The 16,080-nt window shown below is 37.8% G+C and overlaps 1 protein-coding gene and 1 non-coding gene across 4 annotated transcripts in view; one reads left to right on the top strand and one right to left on the bottom strand.

Moving 5' to 3' along the window:
* COPB1 (COPI coat complex subunit beta 1) overlaps positions 1-16,080 on the bottom strand; it is a 49,127-nt gene that overhangs the window by 14,984 nt on the left and 18,063 nt on the right. For all 3 annotated transcript variants that reach the window (XM_033207678.1, XM_033207677.1, XM_033207679.1), the window contains 8 exons: positions 14,649-14,756; positions 14,419-14,565; positions 13,036-13,181; positions 10,386-10,482; positions 9,234-9,394; positions 7,969-8,089; positions 2,631-2,858; positions 1,970-2,149 (listed from right to left, as the gene is read on the bottom strand). In XM_033207678.1, coding sequence (XP_033063569.1) covers positions 1,970-2,149; positions 2,631-2,858; positions 7,969-8,089; positions 9,234-9,394; positions 10,386-10,482; positions 13,036-13,181; positions 14,419-14,565; positions 14,649-14,756 — 1,188 coding nt within the window. The remainder of the gene's footprint in view (positions 1-1,969; positions 2,150-2,630; positions 2,859-7,968; positions 8,090-9,233; positions 9,395-10,385; positions 10,483-13,035; positions 13,182-14,418; positions 14,566-14,648; positions 14,757-16,080) is intronic.
* Positions 12,367-12,428, top strand: LOC117081835. The gene has a single exon (XR_004436312.1). It is a non-coding gene; the product is annotated as a U7 small nuclear RNA (small nuclear RNA).

The following is a 16,080-nucleotide window of genomic DNA, read 5'->3' as shown; positions in this document are numbered from 1 at the left end:
CCAGTTAGTATGGCAATCATCAAAAAATCAGGAAACAACAGGTGCTGGAGAGCATGTAGAGAAATAGGAACAATTGTATACTGTTGGTGGGATTGTAAACTAGTTCAACCATTGTGGAAAACAGTGTGGCGATTCCTCAAGGATCTAGAACTAGAAATATCATTTGACCCAGCCATCTCATTACTGGGTATATACCCAAAGGATTATAAATCATGCTGCTATAAAGACACATGCACACGTATGTTTATTGCAGCACTACTCACAATAGCAAAGACTTGGAATCAACCCAAATGTCCATTAGTGACAGACTGGATTAAGAAAATGTGGCACATATATATATACCATGGAATACTATGCAGCCATAAAAAAGGATGAGTTCGTGTCCTTTGCAGGGACATGGATGCAGCTGGAAACCATCATTCTCAGCAAACTATCGCAAGAACAGAAAACCAAACATCACATGTTCTCACTCATAGGTGGGAATTGAACAATGAGATCACTTGGACACAGGAAGGGGAACATCACACACCGAGGTCTATTGTGGGGTTGGCGGAGCGGGGAGGGATAGCATTAGGAGATATACCTAATGTAAATGATGAGTTAATGGGTGCAGCACACCAACATGGCACATGTATACATATGTAACAAACCTGCACGTTGTGCACATGTACCCTAGAACTTAAAGTATAACAAAAAAAAATTAAAAAAAAAATTAATAAAAAAAGAAAAAAAGAATGTAAAATAGTGTAACTACCATGAAAAACATCATGGAAGTTCCTCAAAAAATTAAAAGTACAATTACCATATGATCCACCAATTCTGCTTCTAGATATATACCCAAAAGAACTAAAAGCAGGGACTTGAACAGATATTTGTACATCTGTGTTAACAGCAGCATACTTCACAGTAACCAAAAGGCAATCCACGTATCCAGGGATGGATATATGGATAAACAAAATGTGGCATATACTTACAAGGTAGTATTATTCAGCCTTAATAAGGAAGGCTTTTCTGATACATGCTATAAAATGAATGAATCTTGAATACATTATACTGAGTGAAATAAGCCAGCCACAAAAGGAAAAATACTGTCTTGTTCCACTTCTGTGAGGTACTTAAAATTGTCAAGATCACAGAGACAGAAAGTAGAATGGTGACTGGGGTAAGTAGGGGTTGAGGAGAAATAGGAATGAGGAGTTATTATTTAATGGACATAGTTCCAGCTTTGCAAGATGAAAACAGTTCTGGAGATAGCTGCATAACAATGTGAATTTAATTAATGCCACAGAACTGTACACTTACAAATGGGTTAAAATGGCAAACCTTTTGCAACTTTAACTACAATTCAAAAAAACTTAAAAAATTTCATAAATGTAGTATTATTGATATCGATTCCCAATTTTAAGGGAGAGAAATTGTTTTAGTAGTTGCAATTCTGCTACTGACCTTATCTTAAACAAAAGCAATGTAAGACTGTTCAGTCTAATAGATGAGCAATTAAACGATATCACTGATTCTTCAATTTAGGTATCTAAGAGAGAAGAATCATTTTCCTAATAGAATTCTATATGGAACTCAGTATATTAAGAAGATAAAAGTAGAATTGCTCTGTTTAAAGTAGCAGAGGATAAGAGGTGAGGTCAAGGTGTGGGAAGAGGCCAGGGCTGTTGCCTGTTCAGCTTCCCTTTAAAAACCTCAGTTAACCTTTAAGGATCCCCTTCCCTCAACTTCTATTTATTGGTCTATGATTCCACACACAACTGGATTGAGTTAAACCATCTGATGGACTTACAGTACTATCACATATAGTAGTAAGGTACTTCATCAGCTTTTGAGTTTCAACTGAGGTTTAATGGACCTATCACAGTGACTTGACAAAATAGTTATCTTTCTTTTAAAAATAGCAGGACTAACAACTTCCTTAAGGAGCCAATTTAAGTAATTTAGAGTCTATCAGATATTTTGTTACCTTGTTCAGTTTAGATGCTAGGGGATCTGCTGCCTCTTTCCTCTGTGTGTTACCCATTGCTGCCAGCAAACTCAGCTGAAACTGATCTTCCTTGCAGTTCATTTCATTCTTAGCAGTTAGTTGCATGAAGGAAATGGGGTCATCAGGCTGTACTGTCACATTCCTCTTTTCAGATTCTTTCTGTGTTGAGAATATAACAAAGTCTCTCTTTAATATGAAAAGATAGTTTTTAGAGGACTTTAACAGAGACAGCCCTCACATATAAAGACAAAAATCAAAAAAACAACAAGAAAACCCACAAAGCACTTTTCTTTTTCTTTTCTTTTTTTTTTTTTTTCCTGAGACAGGGTCTTACTCTGTTGCCCAGGCTGGAGTGCAGTGGTGTGATCACAGCTCACTGCAGCCTCGAACTCTTAGATTCAAGCAATATTTCCTCCTCAGCCTCCCAAGTAGCTGGGATGACAGGCACATATCACTATGCCTGGCTAATTCTCTCATTTTTTGTTGAGACAGGGGCTTGCTATGTTGCCCACACTGGTCTCGAACACTTGGCCCCAAGGAGTCCTCCTGCCTCAGCCTCCCAAAGTGCTGGGATTACAGGCGTGAGCCACTGCACCCAGAGACACAAAGTGCTTTTGTTGCCTCATCATATATACCTTACCTTTTGGGATAATTTCTCTTCTTCTAGTTTAGCAGATAACATGTGAGAAAGGGACTGTCGGCATTCCTTATTGAAAATGTCATTCATTAAAGGTGAACATTCAGACAAGACCTTGAGGCACAGGGAAATTCGATCCACATCATCATCAGTAATTGGCTTCTTAGGAAGAGAAGATTTTCCCAAATGCAGGATAGTAGCCATGAGCAACATAGCCTCAGCAACAAAAGACTAAGAAAGTAGAGAAATGGGTTACTGATACTGTCTTGATTCTCAGATTGCAATCATGTCACTTCATTATAACTCAAAATCTAAATTTTCACTTCACCTGAATAGGACTTCAAATTCTTTGGATTTTATGTCCATATCTGTTTTTGCATTCTTCTCCTTCCTTTCTACTCTTAACTGCCACTCTCTAAGACCTGCATTAATCCTCAATTAGAGACAGCAGCGGCTTTTTAACTGTTTTCCTTTGCTCCAGTCCTTCTCTGTAACCACTTCACATGCTGATGCTGTCCTTTTTAATCCCAACTACAGAAAAGTTAAAAGAATGATACACTTTACCAACTGTTAACATTTTGCCACATCTGCTTACCTATTCTATATATGTACACTTATCTTTTTGGCTGACATATGAAAAAGTCTTCACCTCAAAAATACTTCAGCATTCATCTCCTAAGAGTCAGAACAGTTTCCTACAAACCACAATTTCATTTTCTCACCTGAAAAATTCAACAATCCCAAAATACAGCTTCTATACTCTGAATTCAAATAAATCTCCCTAAATTGTCTTAAAAATGTTTTTATTTTTTAAATTCAGGATCAGCTTCATGCATTTTATTTGATTGTTCTCTTTCATCCCTCTTAATCTAGACCAGTTCTCTGCTTTTTGTTTTTAATCACACTAACTTTTTTAAAGAACTGAGGCCTGTTGTTTTATAGAATATCCCACACTTTTGATTAGAATACCAGATAGGTGATGTTTTGTATTTCACACTGTATTGCATCATAAGGTACCTAAAGTTAGGCTGTTCAATTATTGGTGCTGCTAAGTGTGATCACCTGATGCTGCCATCTTAATTTTTATACTGTACCAATCATTTCACTCCGCATGTAAATACCTTTAATGAATGTCAGCCTTCACACTGAAGTTCGTATTACTTAGCCTGCTATTCAAAGTCTTCCACAAGTGATTGCAACTTACTTTTTTAGTCTCATGTAGCATTATCCTGACACATGTGCTCTATGCCCTTGCCAAACTGCCTTTGGCTGAGTATTGATCTGCACACATGCATGAAAAACTACTAGAGGCCTGAGGAAAAACCAGCAGAAGAGTAAGTATATATCCTCCAAGCTTGGATACTGTCTCCAAAAGGAGAGGAAAGAGAGGAGGGGACAGAAAATAAATCTGAGGAAATGACTGAAAATTTCCCAAACCGATGGAGATATAAACCTGCAAACCCAACAAGCTCAGTGAACAAGTACAGCAAACATGATGAAAACCACACTAAGGCACATCCTAATCAAACTACTGAAACCCAGTGAAAAGGAGAAAATTTAAGACCAGTGGAAGATACACACACACACACACACACACACACACTCCACCCAGGGAGATAAGAATGACAGCAGACTTCTCACCAAAAAGCCAGAAGACAAGGGAGCTTTATCTTTACACTACTGGAAAAAAACCAGAAAACTTAGAATCCTATACCCACAAAGGTAACTTTCAAAAGTGTACAAAAAATAGACTTTTCCCAGACAAAAACTAGTAGAATCTGTTGCCAACAGATCTGCACTATAAGAAAAGTTAAAGCAAATTCTTTAGGCAAAAGATATATGATACCAGAAACTCAGTCCTACACAAAGAAATGAAGAATGCTGGAAATGGCATAAATGAAGGCGTGCCAGTGAAATCATAAGCAATCAAACTTCTTGTACCAAACAGTGCAAACATTATTAACTTGGTATGTTACACGAAACTGGCTCTTCTAAGCAGATATCCGTAAACATTCTCAACTTCCAGAAGTGACACAACCAGGAGAGGAAAGCAAATTCAACTCTGAGATAAAAAAAATTGGAGGTTTTTAAAAAACATACTTTAAAGATTACACTGACCAGACCTGAATAAATGCCCACAAGAGAGTTACAAAATAAATTACTGCTCATAAATCAAATCAATTGACAAGGGATAATATACCTTGTAAATTACCTGGCTCTCATTTATGGCTTTTCTTATAATGGAATTAAAACAAAAACAAAAAAAACCTGGCCAGGCACGGTGGCTCACGCCTGTATGTAATCCCAGCACTTTGGGAGGCCAAGGTGGGCGGATCACCTGAGGTCAGGAGTTCGAGACCAGCCTGGTCAACATGGTGAAACCCCAGTCTCTACTAAAAACACACAAAAAATTAGATGGCCGTGGTGGCAGGTGCCTATAATCCCAGCTACTCAGGAGGCTGAGCCAGGAGAATCGCTTGAACCCAGGAGGCAGAGGTTGCAGTGAGCTGAGATCACGCCACTGCACTCCAGTCTGGGCAACAAGAGTGACACTCCATCTAAAAAAAAAAATTTTTTTAGACCAAGCTGTTAGTCTCCAAAAACCAAGGAAATACGAATGATGTGAGTGAAACTGTTTCAATTTACAAACCTGCTGTTTAGATAACCAACATAATACAAAGCTGAAGGAATCAAAAGGAGTCCCATTTATACAGGCCCAATTTGAATGTCAGAAATTGCTGTGGTAGGACATTGTAACCAACTTTGCCCTACTACCACAAATGTTCTGTGGATTCTGTTTCTTAAATAATAAGAGTTGAAACAACGATCTGTGGCTGCAGAATGGATGTTGTGTTAGCAGGCATGAAAACATTAATTTCTTTCTACATCTCCATCAAAGCCCTTGGGTGACCAGCGAAACTGTCAATAAACAGTAATATTTTAAAAAGGAGTCTTTTATTTCTGAGCAGTAGGTCTCAATGGTAAGCTTAAAATACTTAGTAAACCATCCTGTAAAGATGATGTGCTGACATCCAGGCTTTGTTGTTCCACTGACAGAGCACAGACAGAGTAGATTAAGCATAATTCTTTTTGTTGTTGTTGTTGTTGAGACAGAGTCTCACCCTGTTTCCCAGGCTGGAGTGCAGTGGCGCAATCTCAGTTCACTGCCACCTCTGCCTCCTGGGTTCAAGCAATTCTCCTGCCTCAGCCTCCCCTGTAGCTGGGACTACAGGTGCCTGCTACTACGCCCAGCTAATTGATTAAGCATAATTCTTAAGAGCCCTAGGATTTTCAAAATGGGAAATGAGCAATGACTTCAACCTGGTCACTGGTTGTATTAGCCCTTACCAAGAGTCAGCCTATTCTTTGAAGCCAGGCACTGACTTCTCCTCTCTAGCTACCAAAGTCCTAGATGGCACATTCTTCCAATATAAGGTTGTTTAGTCTACACTGAAAATGTGTTGTTTAATGTGGTCACCTTCACCAATGATCTTAACTGGCTCTTCCAGATAACTTGCTACAGCTTCTCCATTAGGACTTGCTACTGCATGTCAAATTTTTACGTTACGAAGATAGGCTTCTTTCCTTAAACCTCATGAACCAACCTCTGCTAACTTCTAACTCTTCTTCTGAAGCTTCCTTACCTCTCTCGGCCTTCATGGAATTGAAGAGAGTTAAGGTCTTAGTCTGAATTAGGCTTTTGGCTTAAGGGAATCTTGTGGCTGGTTTGATCTTCTATCCATACCACTCAAACTTGCTATCAGCAACAAAGCAATTTAACTTTCTTTCTTCCTTTTTTTTTTTTTTTTCTTGAGACGGAGTCTTGCTCTGTCTCCCAGGCTGGAGTGGAGTGGCGTGATCTCAGCTCACCGCAACCTCCACCTCCCAGGTTCAAGCAATTCTCCTGCCTCAGCCTCCCGAGTAGGTGGGATTACAGGCGCCCATCACCACACCCAGCTAATTTTTGTATTTTTAGTAGAGACAGAGTTTCACCATGTTGGCCAGGCTGGTTTCGAACTCCTGACCTCATGATCCGCCCGCCTCGGCCTCCCAAAGTGCTGGGATTACAGGCGTGAGTCACCACGCCCGGCAGCCGTTTCTCTTTCTTATCATTCCTATATTTACTGGAGTAGCACTTTTACTTCCTTTAAGAGCGTTTCCTTTGCATGCACAATTTGGCTACCTACTTGGCAAAAGAAGCCTAGCTTTTGGCTTACCTCAGCTTTTGACATGCCTTCCTCATTAAGTTTAATTATTTCTCACTTCTGATTTAAAGTGAAAGACATGTGACTCTTCCTTTCACTTAGAAGCCATTGTAGGATTATTAACCAGCCTAATTTCAATATTGTGGTATCTCAGGGAGTAGGGAGGTCCAAGGAGAAGGAGAGAGATGGGGTAACAGCCAGTTGGTGGAGTAGTCGGAACATACACACAACAGTTATTGATTACGTTTACTGTTTTATATGGGAATGGTTCCTGGCATCACAAAACAACTATGATAATAACATTTTAAAGATCACTGATCACAGATCACCATAATAGATGTAATAATAATGAAAAAGTTTGAAACATTGTGAGAATTACCAAAATGTAATACAGACATACGAAGTGAGCATATGCTTATTTGGAAAAATGGTGCCAACAGACTTGCTCAACTCAGGGTTCCCACAAACCTGCATTTGTTTAAAAAAAGAAAAAAAAAGCAGTATGTGCAAAGTGCAATAAAATGAAGTATGCCTGTAAATGCTATGTAAATAATTGTTACACTATATTGTTTTCAAATTTCTATTATTTTTACTGTTTATCGTTTTTTTAAAAAGTTATTTTCAATCCATAGTTGGTTGAATCTGCAGGTGCAGAAGCTGTGAATATGGAGGACCAACTGTATACCATTGTAAATGGGTGTTTGGTCACAATAGTCAGCAGCTACAACGAAGGTGTGAACTACAGATGAAAATAATTTAAAAGACATTCTGGGATAAAACAGACAATAACCGAATGGATGCAGATGCTGGAGAGAAGGACACTTCCTTCGCTGGTCCTGAACTAATCCTAGCAAACTGAGGTGACTTCATAAATCCTTTACCTCTTCCACTGGAATAATCACATGACATTGTTATTATATCACTTTGTCAATTTTAATTTTTTTAAAGTCCAAACAGAAGAGGAAGATACTTTATCAATTTTAGAGTAATGTATTATTGTGTCCACTTCTGCTATTAAATCATAAACTCTTCCATGATAGAAACTTAGTATTAATTTTTGCATCCTTCACTGTTCAATGCATATAGTAGGCACTCGATGTTTAATTGTTGCATAAATGTACAATAAATGAACTTACATTTTGCTTTTTCTTCTCCTGAACCAAAGCTACATAGCGCAATGCAATCTTGGTCAGAGTTGTGGCAAGGGACGCAGCAACAAAGAAATCTCCATCCAGAAGGAATCCTCTCAAGGGAGGTCTGCAAAGCAATCAAGGAAAATCAAACCCACCAACTTGTTAAGCAGCATGCAGCTTTTGCATAAATGATTGATATAGGCCTATTAAACACTTACTACCATCCTTCAGTGAAAAGAATACCTCAGTTAACTAACTCCTTAGCTCCCAGAAGAAAGAAGGAAAAAGAAAAATAATACATGACTTTAAAACATAACTTTGGCCGGGTGTAGTGGCTCATGCCGGTAATCCTGGCACTTTGGGAGGCCAAGGCAGGCAGACTACCTGAGGTCAGGAGTTTGAGGACAGCCTGGCCAACATGGTGAAACCCCCGTCTCTACTAAAAATACAAAAATTAGCTGGGCATGGTGGCATACATCTGTAATCCCAGCTACTCAGGAGACTGAGGCAACAGAATTGCTTGAGCCCAGGAGACAGGTTGCAGTGAGCCATGATTGTGCCACTGCCCTCCACCCTGGCCAGCAGAGCAAGACTCTGTCTCAAAAAAACGACAACTTATCTCCAAATGACACAAAAGTCAACAGAATATGGAAAGATTAAATATTTAATTAAGGGCATATGTAATTGCAGCTAATGAAGTACATCCAAATTCCAGCTTACCTAGTTATCTACTAGTTAAGTCTCAAATTCCTCTTCCATAAAATGGAGATAATATATTCTATCTCAAAGGCTTATTGTCAAGACTATACTACTTAGCACAACACCTAGCACTTAGTGGGTATTCAATAAAATTTTAGGGATAGATTTCACCATCTTCACCATTAAAATTTACTTAATAGAAAAATGCACAATTTTATTCCATCATTTAGAAATTGAAAAATCTTCAAAACGTTTTCAGATGCTAATAAACAACAAAACTCAAATACCATCAGTTACCCCCACTTAGCATTTTCTGAGTAAAAATAATTTGAGTTTAAACAGAACAGTTATTTCCATAAAAACACTGGAAGGGACAGAAGATTAAAACCATCAATACAATTCCTAGGGGGATGAACTTAAACATCTTCCTCTTCTCAAGTACCTTAAATGGCAAATATTTTCATTTTGGTTGCAAAAACAAAGAGAAAAGAAATCATTTGACTGCTTTACATACAAGAGTAACAATAAAAATAGTACAGCTGGCAGAGTAATAATGTGCCATACATTACCTGTCTTCCTCTTTCTTGGTGGGTCTAGAACTGCTAAGGGCACTCTGAGTTGCATAGGTACCCATTTCAGTAACCAATTTCTGAACTGGCCCCACAGTTATTTCTTCTTCAGGTTTTAATTCACCAGCTTCTTTCTTTATTTCTGACTCTACAATTGGGATCTAAAAGTCAATTGGAAACATCATTTTAGTAATAGTATCAACAGCAAGCAAAATTATATTTAAATATTTGATCGTTTCTCTAAAAAAGAAATCCCATTACCCTAATGGGATTTTTGGAACTGGGAACTCTGCTTTCAATTTATTTCCTTCCCAGGACAATGTAGTGGGTAGAACAGGGGCTTCAGAGATGGATACTCCAGGGTTTGAATTCTCACTCTGCCACTTACTACTTTGGACCTCAGTTTCTTAATCTATTAAGGGGAAATCTTAATTTTTTCCACACATTTTACCTAATAGAAAAATGCACTAGACAGTGTCTAACACAAAGTAGATGGTCATTAAGCCTTATTCCTCTTTTTCATTGCTTTCCTTGAAATTTTAACCAAAACAGTACTCATCCTTCTAAAATGAAATAAATCCGACTTATTTGTACATAATAAATTCATCAGCTTTTAAATTAACTGAATGGCTATTATGTATTTATTACTCAATACCAGTCCATCATCTAATGTAAGAGCACTAAGAGTATTTAATCATTACCTATTTTAATTTCTTTATTTTATAGGTGAAAAAAACTGATGTCCAGTTAGGTTGAGGAACTTATATTCAAGGTCCTCCAGCTAACTGTGGACAGAACAATGACTAGAACTAATTGTCAGGTCTCCTGACAATGAGTCCACTGCTCTTTCTATTCTACCATAAGGTTGTTAGGATGAAGAATACTGTCAGTTTTAGTACATAAATATTCTAAAGTCAGACTTACTTACTCTAAGGCATTCTTCCTTCAAAATACAGGCTAAAGCAGAATTTTACAAGCTGCTTCTTCTTAATTTTTGTTTTTTAAATAAACAGAGTATTTTGTTCAAACAAAATCTAACCCGGAGTGTAAATAATGTAGGTAAAAACACAAAAGCAAATCACTACAAAAAAGTCAGATTGTCCTAAAGGAAAAACTACCATATAAAGTAGCATTTACTAAAGAAAAACATACCTCTCCAAGGGACCTGCGGATCTCAGTCATCACACTCTGAATGTCTTCCTTGGTACTACAGTATTCTCCCAGGATCCATAATGCTCCTCGGTAAATCCTAGGGCAATACAAGATCTGAAACGTGAACTTGGCAGACAAATCCTGAAGCAGAGATCTTTCTTTGTTAATTTAAGCACAAATAAAAACAAGGGCCAGGCACGGCGGCTCATGCCTGTAATCCCAGCACATTGGGAGGCCAAGGCCAGCAGATCACTTGAGCTCAGGGGCTCGAGACCAGCCTGGGCAACATGGTGAAACCCCATCTCTACTAAAAATACAAAAATCAGCCAGGCATGGTGGTGCACATCTGTAATCTCAGCTACTGAGGAAACTGAAGCATAAGAGCTGCTTGAGACCGGGCAGTGGCTACTGTAATCCCAGCACTTTGGAAGGCTGAGGCAGGTGGATCACCTGAGGTCAGGAGTTCAAGTCCAGCCTGACAAACACGGTGAAACCTCATATCTACTGATAAAACAATAAAATAAAATAAAAAAAAAATTAGCTGGATGTGGTGGCAGGTGCCTACAGTCCAGCTACTTGGGAGACTGAGGCTGGAGAATCACTTGAACATGAGAGGCGGAAGTTGCAGTGAGCTGAGATCGCACCACTGCACTCTAGCCTGTGCGACAGAGCAAGACTCCATCTCAAAAAAAAAAAAAGAGCTGCCTGAATCCAGGAGGCGGAGGTTGCAATGAGCTGAGATCGTGCCACTGCACTCCAGCCTGGGTGACAGAGCAAGCTTCTGTCTCAATAACGAAAAAACAAAAAACAAAAACCAACAAGATTCTGCAGTTCTAAAGTATTTTAGATAAACATTTCAGAAAGAATCTAACAAAACCTAGGTTTCAGTTCTCTCCAGAAATCACAAAGACCAAAAGTAAAATAACTGTTCTTATTAATTATTATTAGGAACATTCTAAAACTGGTAAAACAGTAAAAATAAAATACCAAAATGTTTCCCAGAAAAGTGTCCATTTAGGACACAGTGAAGGTAAATTTGGCTTTATCACTTACTAGTATAAGAAATGTATTATTTTATGGCCAGGCATGGTGGCTCACACCTGTAATTCCAACATCTGTGGAGGATGAGGTAGGAGGATTGCTTGAGTCCAGGAGTTCAAGACCAGCCTGGGCAACATAGCGAGGCCCTCATCTCTCTTTAAAAAAAAAAAGAAGAATAAAATAAAAAAAGAAAACCAGGAATGTATTGTTTTAATATAAAAAGTAATTCACTTTTTATTTTCAGTCACTGAACAGAGAGGCAAGGTGTTGAACTAAACAATGGAAACAAAAGAAGTACAAGGGATCAGTAAAAAAAAAAAATAGTAAAGAAAGCAACCTTTCATTCAATCATTTAGATTAAAAAAATAAATAGAGACAAAGTCTCACCATGTTGCCCAGGCTGGTCTCCAACTCCTGACATCCAGCAATCCTCCCACCTTGGCCTCCCAAAGTGCTGGGAATATAGGTGTGAGCCACCATACCTGGCCAACAATTCTTTAGTTTACAATGTTAAACTGAATAAAGTCCTTAGTCATCTTTCCCCTAAGATTTTAATTAAATTTATTCATGGCCGCGCGCGGTGGCTCAAGCCTGTAATCCCAGCACTTTGGGAGGCTGAGACGGGCGGATCACGAGGTCAGGAGATCCAGACCATCCTGGCTAACACGGTGAAACCCCGTCTCTACTAAAAAAATACAAAAAACTAGCAGGGCGAGGTGGCAGGCGCCTGTAGTCCCAGCTACTCGGGAGGCTGAGACAGGAGAATGGCGTGAACCCGGGAGGCGGAGCTTGCAGTGAGCTGAGATCCGGCCACTGCACTCCAGCCTGGGTGACAGAGCGAGACTCCGTCTCAAAAAAAAAAAAAAAAAAAATTTATTCAGAAAAAATTAATTATAGAAACCAAAGCTCTAAGAGATTATGGCTGTCAAAAACAAATCCTCAGTGTTATAGTTCTTTTAAAATTTGTTTAGCAGGCTTTCCAGTTTTTGCTGGAAAGCCCTCCCACAAAAAAAAAAAAAGCAAATCCTTAATATGATTTTTTTTTTCACAAAAGAAGCAAATCCTGCTCTGTTCACTTCCATAAATATTAATATATTTTCATATCATAAAAACAATTTCGTACTTGTCCCTTCCTTCCTATCTTAGACATACTTCAAGTCTGTTATAGACTATCTATCAGATGCTTTAAATGAAATAAAATTTGATGCAACAGTCCTTTCTCATTAGCAAAGGCTCTCTGAAGGAAAAGACAGATTTAGGTTGCATTTTCAATCTTTCTCTTCATTAAATGTGAAAGGAAGATACAAATAATAGTAATAGCCAAAAAGCGATGACATTTAGAAATACGCTCTTTAGTTACTTTAAGATTCAAAATGTTTTAGAGAAAATCAGAATAGAGACACTGAGCTAAATCACTCCTAAAAAAATTATTTTTTGGCCATATATTGTGGATTAACTGAGAGTAAAGGAAGCATGATGCTTGTTGTTACACTTGTCTTATTTTGGCTTGATTGTCCTCTCCATTCTATTTTCTATCCACTGAACCTTTAAAGATAAAAACCGATACAATGCTTACTTGACCTCACATTTAAATGTATTTTAAACATACTTGACAGATTTAATAGCATGAAAGACTTCAAGCATCTTCTCAACAATAAGCATTCTCAGGTTATCAAAGCGCTGAATGGCTTCACGAACAAACTCCAAAACATCAGCAGCTGCTGCTTCATTATTGTCACTGAGAAATTCCATTAACTAAAAGAAAAAAAAAAAAGGGAAAATAGAACAATTTTCCAAAAGAAAAATTATCTAGGACAATAAATAAATCCATAAATTTATAAAGAATGTAATTTTTTTGTTGTTTTCTAAGAGATAGGGTCTTGCTCTGCTGCCCGGGCTAGAGTATAGTGGCACAATCATAGCTCACTGCAGCCTTGAACTCCTGGGCTCAAGTGATCCTCCGGCAACTTCAGCCTACCCAGCAGCTAGGACTTCAGGCATGACACTATGCCTAGCTAATATTCATTTTTTTGTAGAGACAGGGTCTCCCTATATTGCATCGGCTGGTCTTGAACTCCTGGCCTCAAGTAATCCTCTTGCCTAGCCCTCCCAAAGTGCTCGAATTATAGATATGAACCACCAAGCCTGACTCTTGTAATTCTTAATAATTTTCAAATACACAACAAAATGTAAATTGAGAGACAAGTGCTATTACGTAAAGAAAGTCACAATGGCTTTTCTGTTTTATGATTAAAGATAAGCCAGAGATCCAAAACTCAAAATAAATTAATTTCATCCTCCTAAATTGTAACTAAAAGTAAAATCATTTTAGAAAGAACTCAAGAGCTCAGAGGCAAAAATCAAATTATAATAACATATCTCACTTATCTGATAGTGACAGAAAGCAAAATATTCGGGGGGAGGGATTGCATTGGGAGTTATACCTGATATAAATGACGAATTGAGGGGTGCTGACGAGTTGATGGGTGCAGCACACCAACACGGCACAAGTATACATATGTAACAAACCTGCATGTTATGCACATGTACCCTAGAACTTAAAGTATAATAATAAAAAATAAATAAATAAAAAATAAAAAATAAAGCAAAATATTCTAGGTATGTTAATTTTTCCTATAACTGATTCCTTTAAGAGCTAAAGCTATTTAAAATAAGTACCTATTTGCCTTACTGAATAATACATACACACAGCATAATTTTACTTTAGGTAACTATATCATCAATTAAAATAATATGCAAAGCTATTTTTTTGGTCACTGTTTTTGTTTTTTTGATGAATATATAAGTGAAGGAAGTCACAGTCCTCACCCTTCTGAGCTTAAAGGTAGAGGTAGACATAAAGATCACTTCTCACCATGAGATTTAATGGTCCCAGGCAGCTGAGATTTCTGGAGTTTGACTGTCAAATAACTAGCTTTTTAAAAAAATTCTTTTAGAGAATTTCAAAATTAAAGTGATCAGAATTACATACCACAGGAATAACATTTGCAGCCATATCTGGAAATCGGACAGAACAGGAATGCAATGTTCGCACTAGGAGTTGTCTGTATTTGTCAGTATCTTCATGCTCAGACACATTATTAGTTTTTATCACTTCCTTCTTCAGGACAATAACCAGCTATAGAACGAAGTAAAAATAAGTGAGAGTTACATCACATTTGGGCCTGATAGCTACAAAGTGCTGTCAGAGTTTCGTTTTACCTCTTCAACATTCCTAGAAGAGACAAGATCCAGTGCTAACTGCAGAGTTTTCTTTCGTACTTCTAAGTCTGGTGTGCTCAATACTCTTAGGATATCCATAACCAGATCCTAAAAAAGAAGAAAAAATCAAGAATTAACACCAATCTTTCTGGTCACAAGAAAAGTATATTTACTACAGAATGGTGGGGTTTATCTATCATCACTTTCTTTAATCAATAACAAAACCACTAGTGGTGGAAGAACTAGAGATTTTGGGTCTCCTGATACACTGCAGTATGAAATAATAGCACATGACACATTCAAACTGACAATGTTTACTCCGACTCTGTCAAGCTAAAGCTCAAGCTCCAACTTACAGTTTATAGAAAGTAACAGAAGTCAAAAGAACAAGCTAAACAACATAAGAAAGTAGCCATACACATCCAGAAAGAGGGGCATTTTATAGTATTACTGGTCTGGTCTCTTCAACAAATCAGTGTCATTAAAAAAAGATACTGTCCAAAATTAAGAGACTGAAAGGGCATAACCACCAGATACGATGCATGGTTACAAAATGGGCAAACTAAACAAAAAGGGCTTTTGGGACAACTAGGAAAATCTACATATAGACTTGGTATTAGATAACATTAATAAATTATTAACAGTTTCGTTAAGTGTGATAATATTATTTGACCCTATAGGAAAATGTAACATTTAAAAGATGCATACTTAAAAACAATTCGAAACTGATAAAAAAGTTCTAAGAGTGAACTCCCGTATATCCTTCACCTACATTCACCAGTTAATATCTTCCCACATTTGCTTTTTTTTTTTTTTGAGACGGAGTTTCGCTTCGTCGCCCAGGCTGGAGTGTAGTGGCAAGATCTTGGCTCACTGCAACCTCTGCCTCCTGGGTTCAAGCAATTCTCCTGTCTCAGCCTCCCGAGTAGCTGGGACTACAGTCGCACACCACCACATCCGGCTAATTTTTGTATTTTTTAATGGATACAGGGTTTCACCATATTGGTCAGAGTGGTCTCGAACTCCTGACCTCAGGTGATCCACCCACCTCAGTCTCCCAAAGTATTGCGGTTATAGGCATGAACCGCTGCACCCGGCCCACATTTGCTCTTTACTGCTATCATTTTAGTGTATCTCTCTCAAGGGTAAGGATAATTTCTTATATAGCCACATTATAATTACCAGAGAATTTAACATTGATCAATACTATTAACTAATATACACACCATATTCATATTTCTCAATCTGTCCCAATAATGTCCTTCATAGAAATTTGTTGTTGCTGTTGTTCTGATCCAAAATCAGACTGCATTTACCTGTCATGGGGTTTTATTTTTATAACCATTATTATTCTCATGGATTAAACAAATATGGTGATAATTTTCTAGAATCAGATCAACTTTTATTCTCAACCAATTGGTATAAGAATTTT

This window comes from Trachypithecus francoisi, unplaced genomic scaffold (genome assembly GCF_009764315.1).
Source record: "Trachypithecus francoisi isolate TF-2019V2 unplaced genomic scaffold, Tfra_2.0 Lachesis_group8, whole genome shotgun sequence".
Taxonomy (NCBI): domain Eukaryota; kingdom Metazoa; phylum Chordata; class Mammalia; order Primates; family Cercopithecidae; genus Trachypithecus; species Trachypithecus francoisi.
The sequence above is the reverse complement of the archived record's forward strand: the minus strand, read 5'-3'. Positions and strand labels throughout refer to the sequence as shown.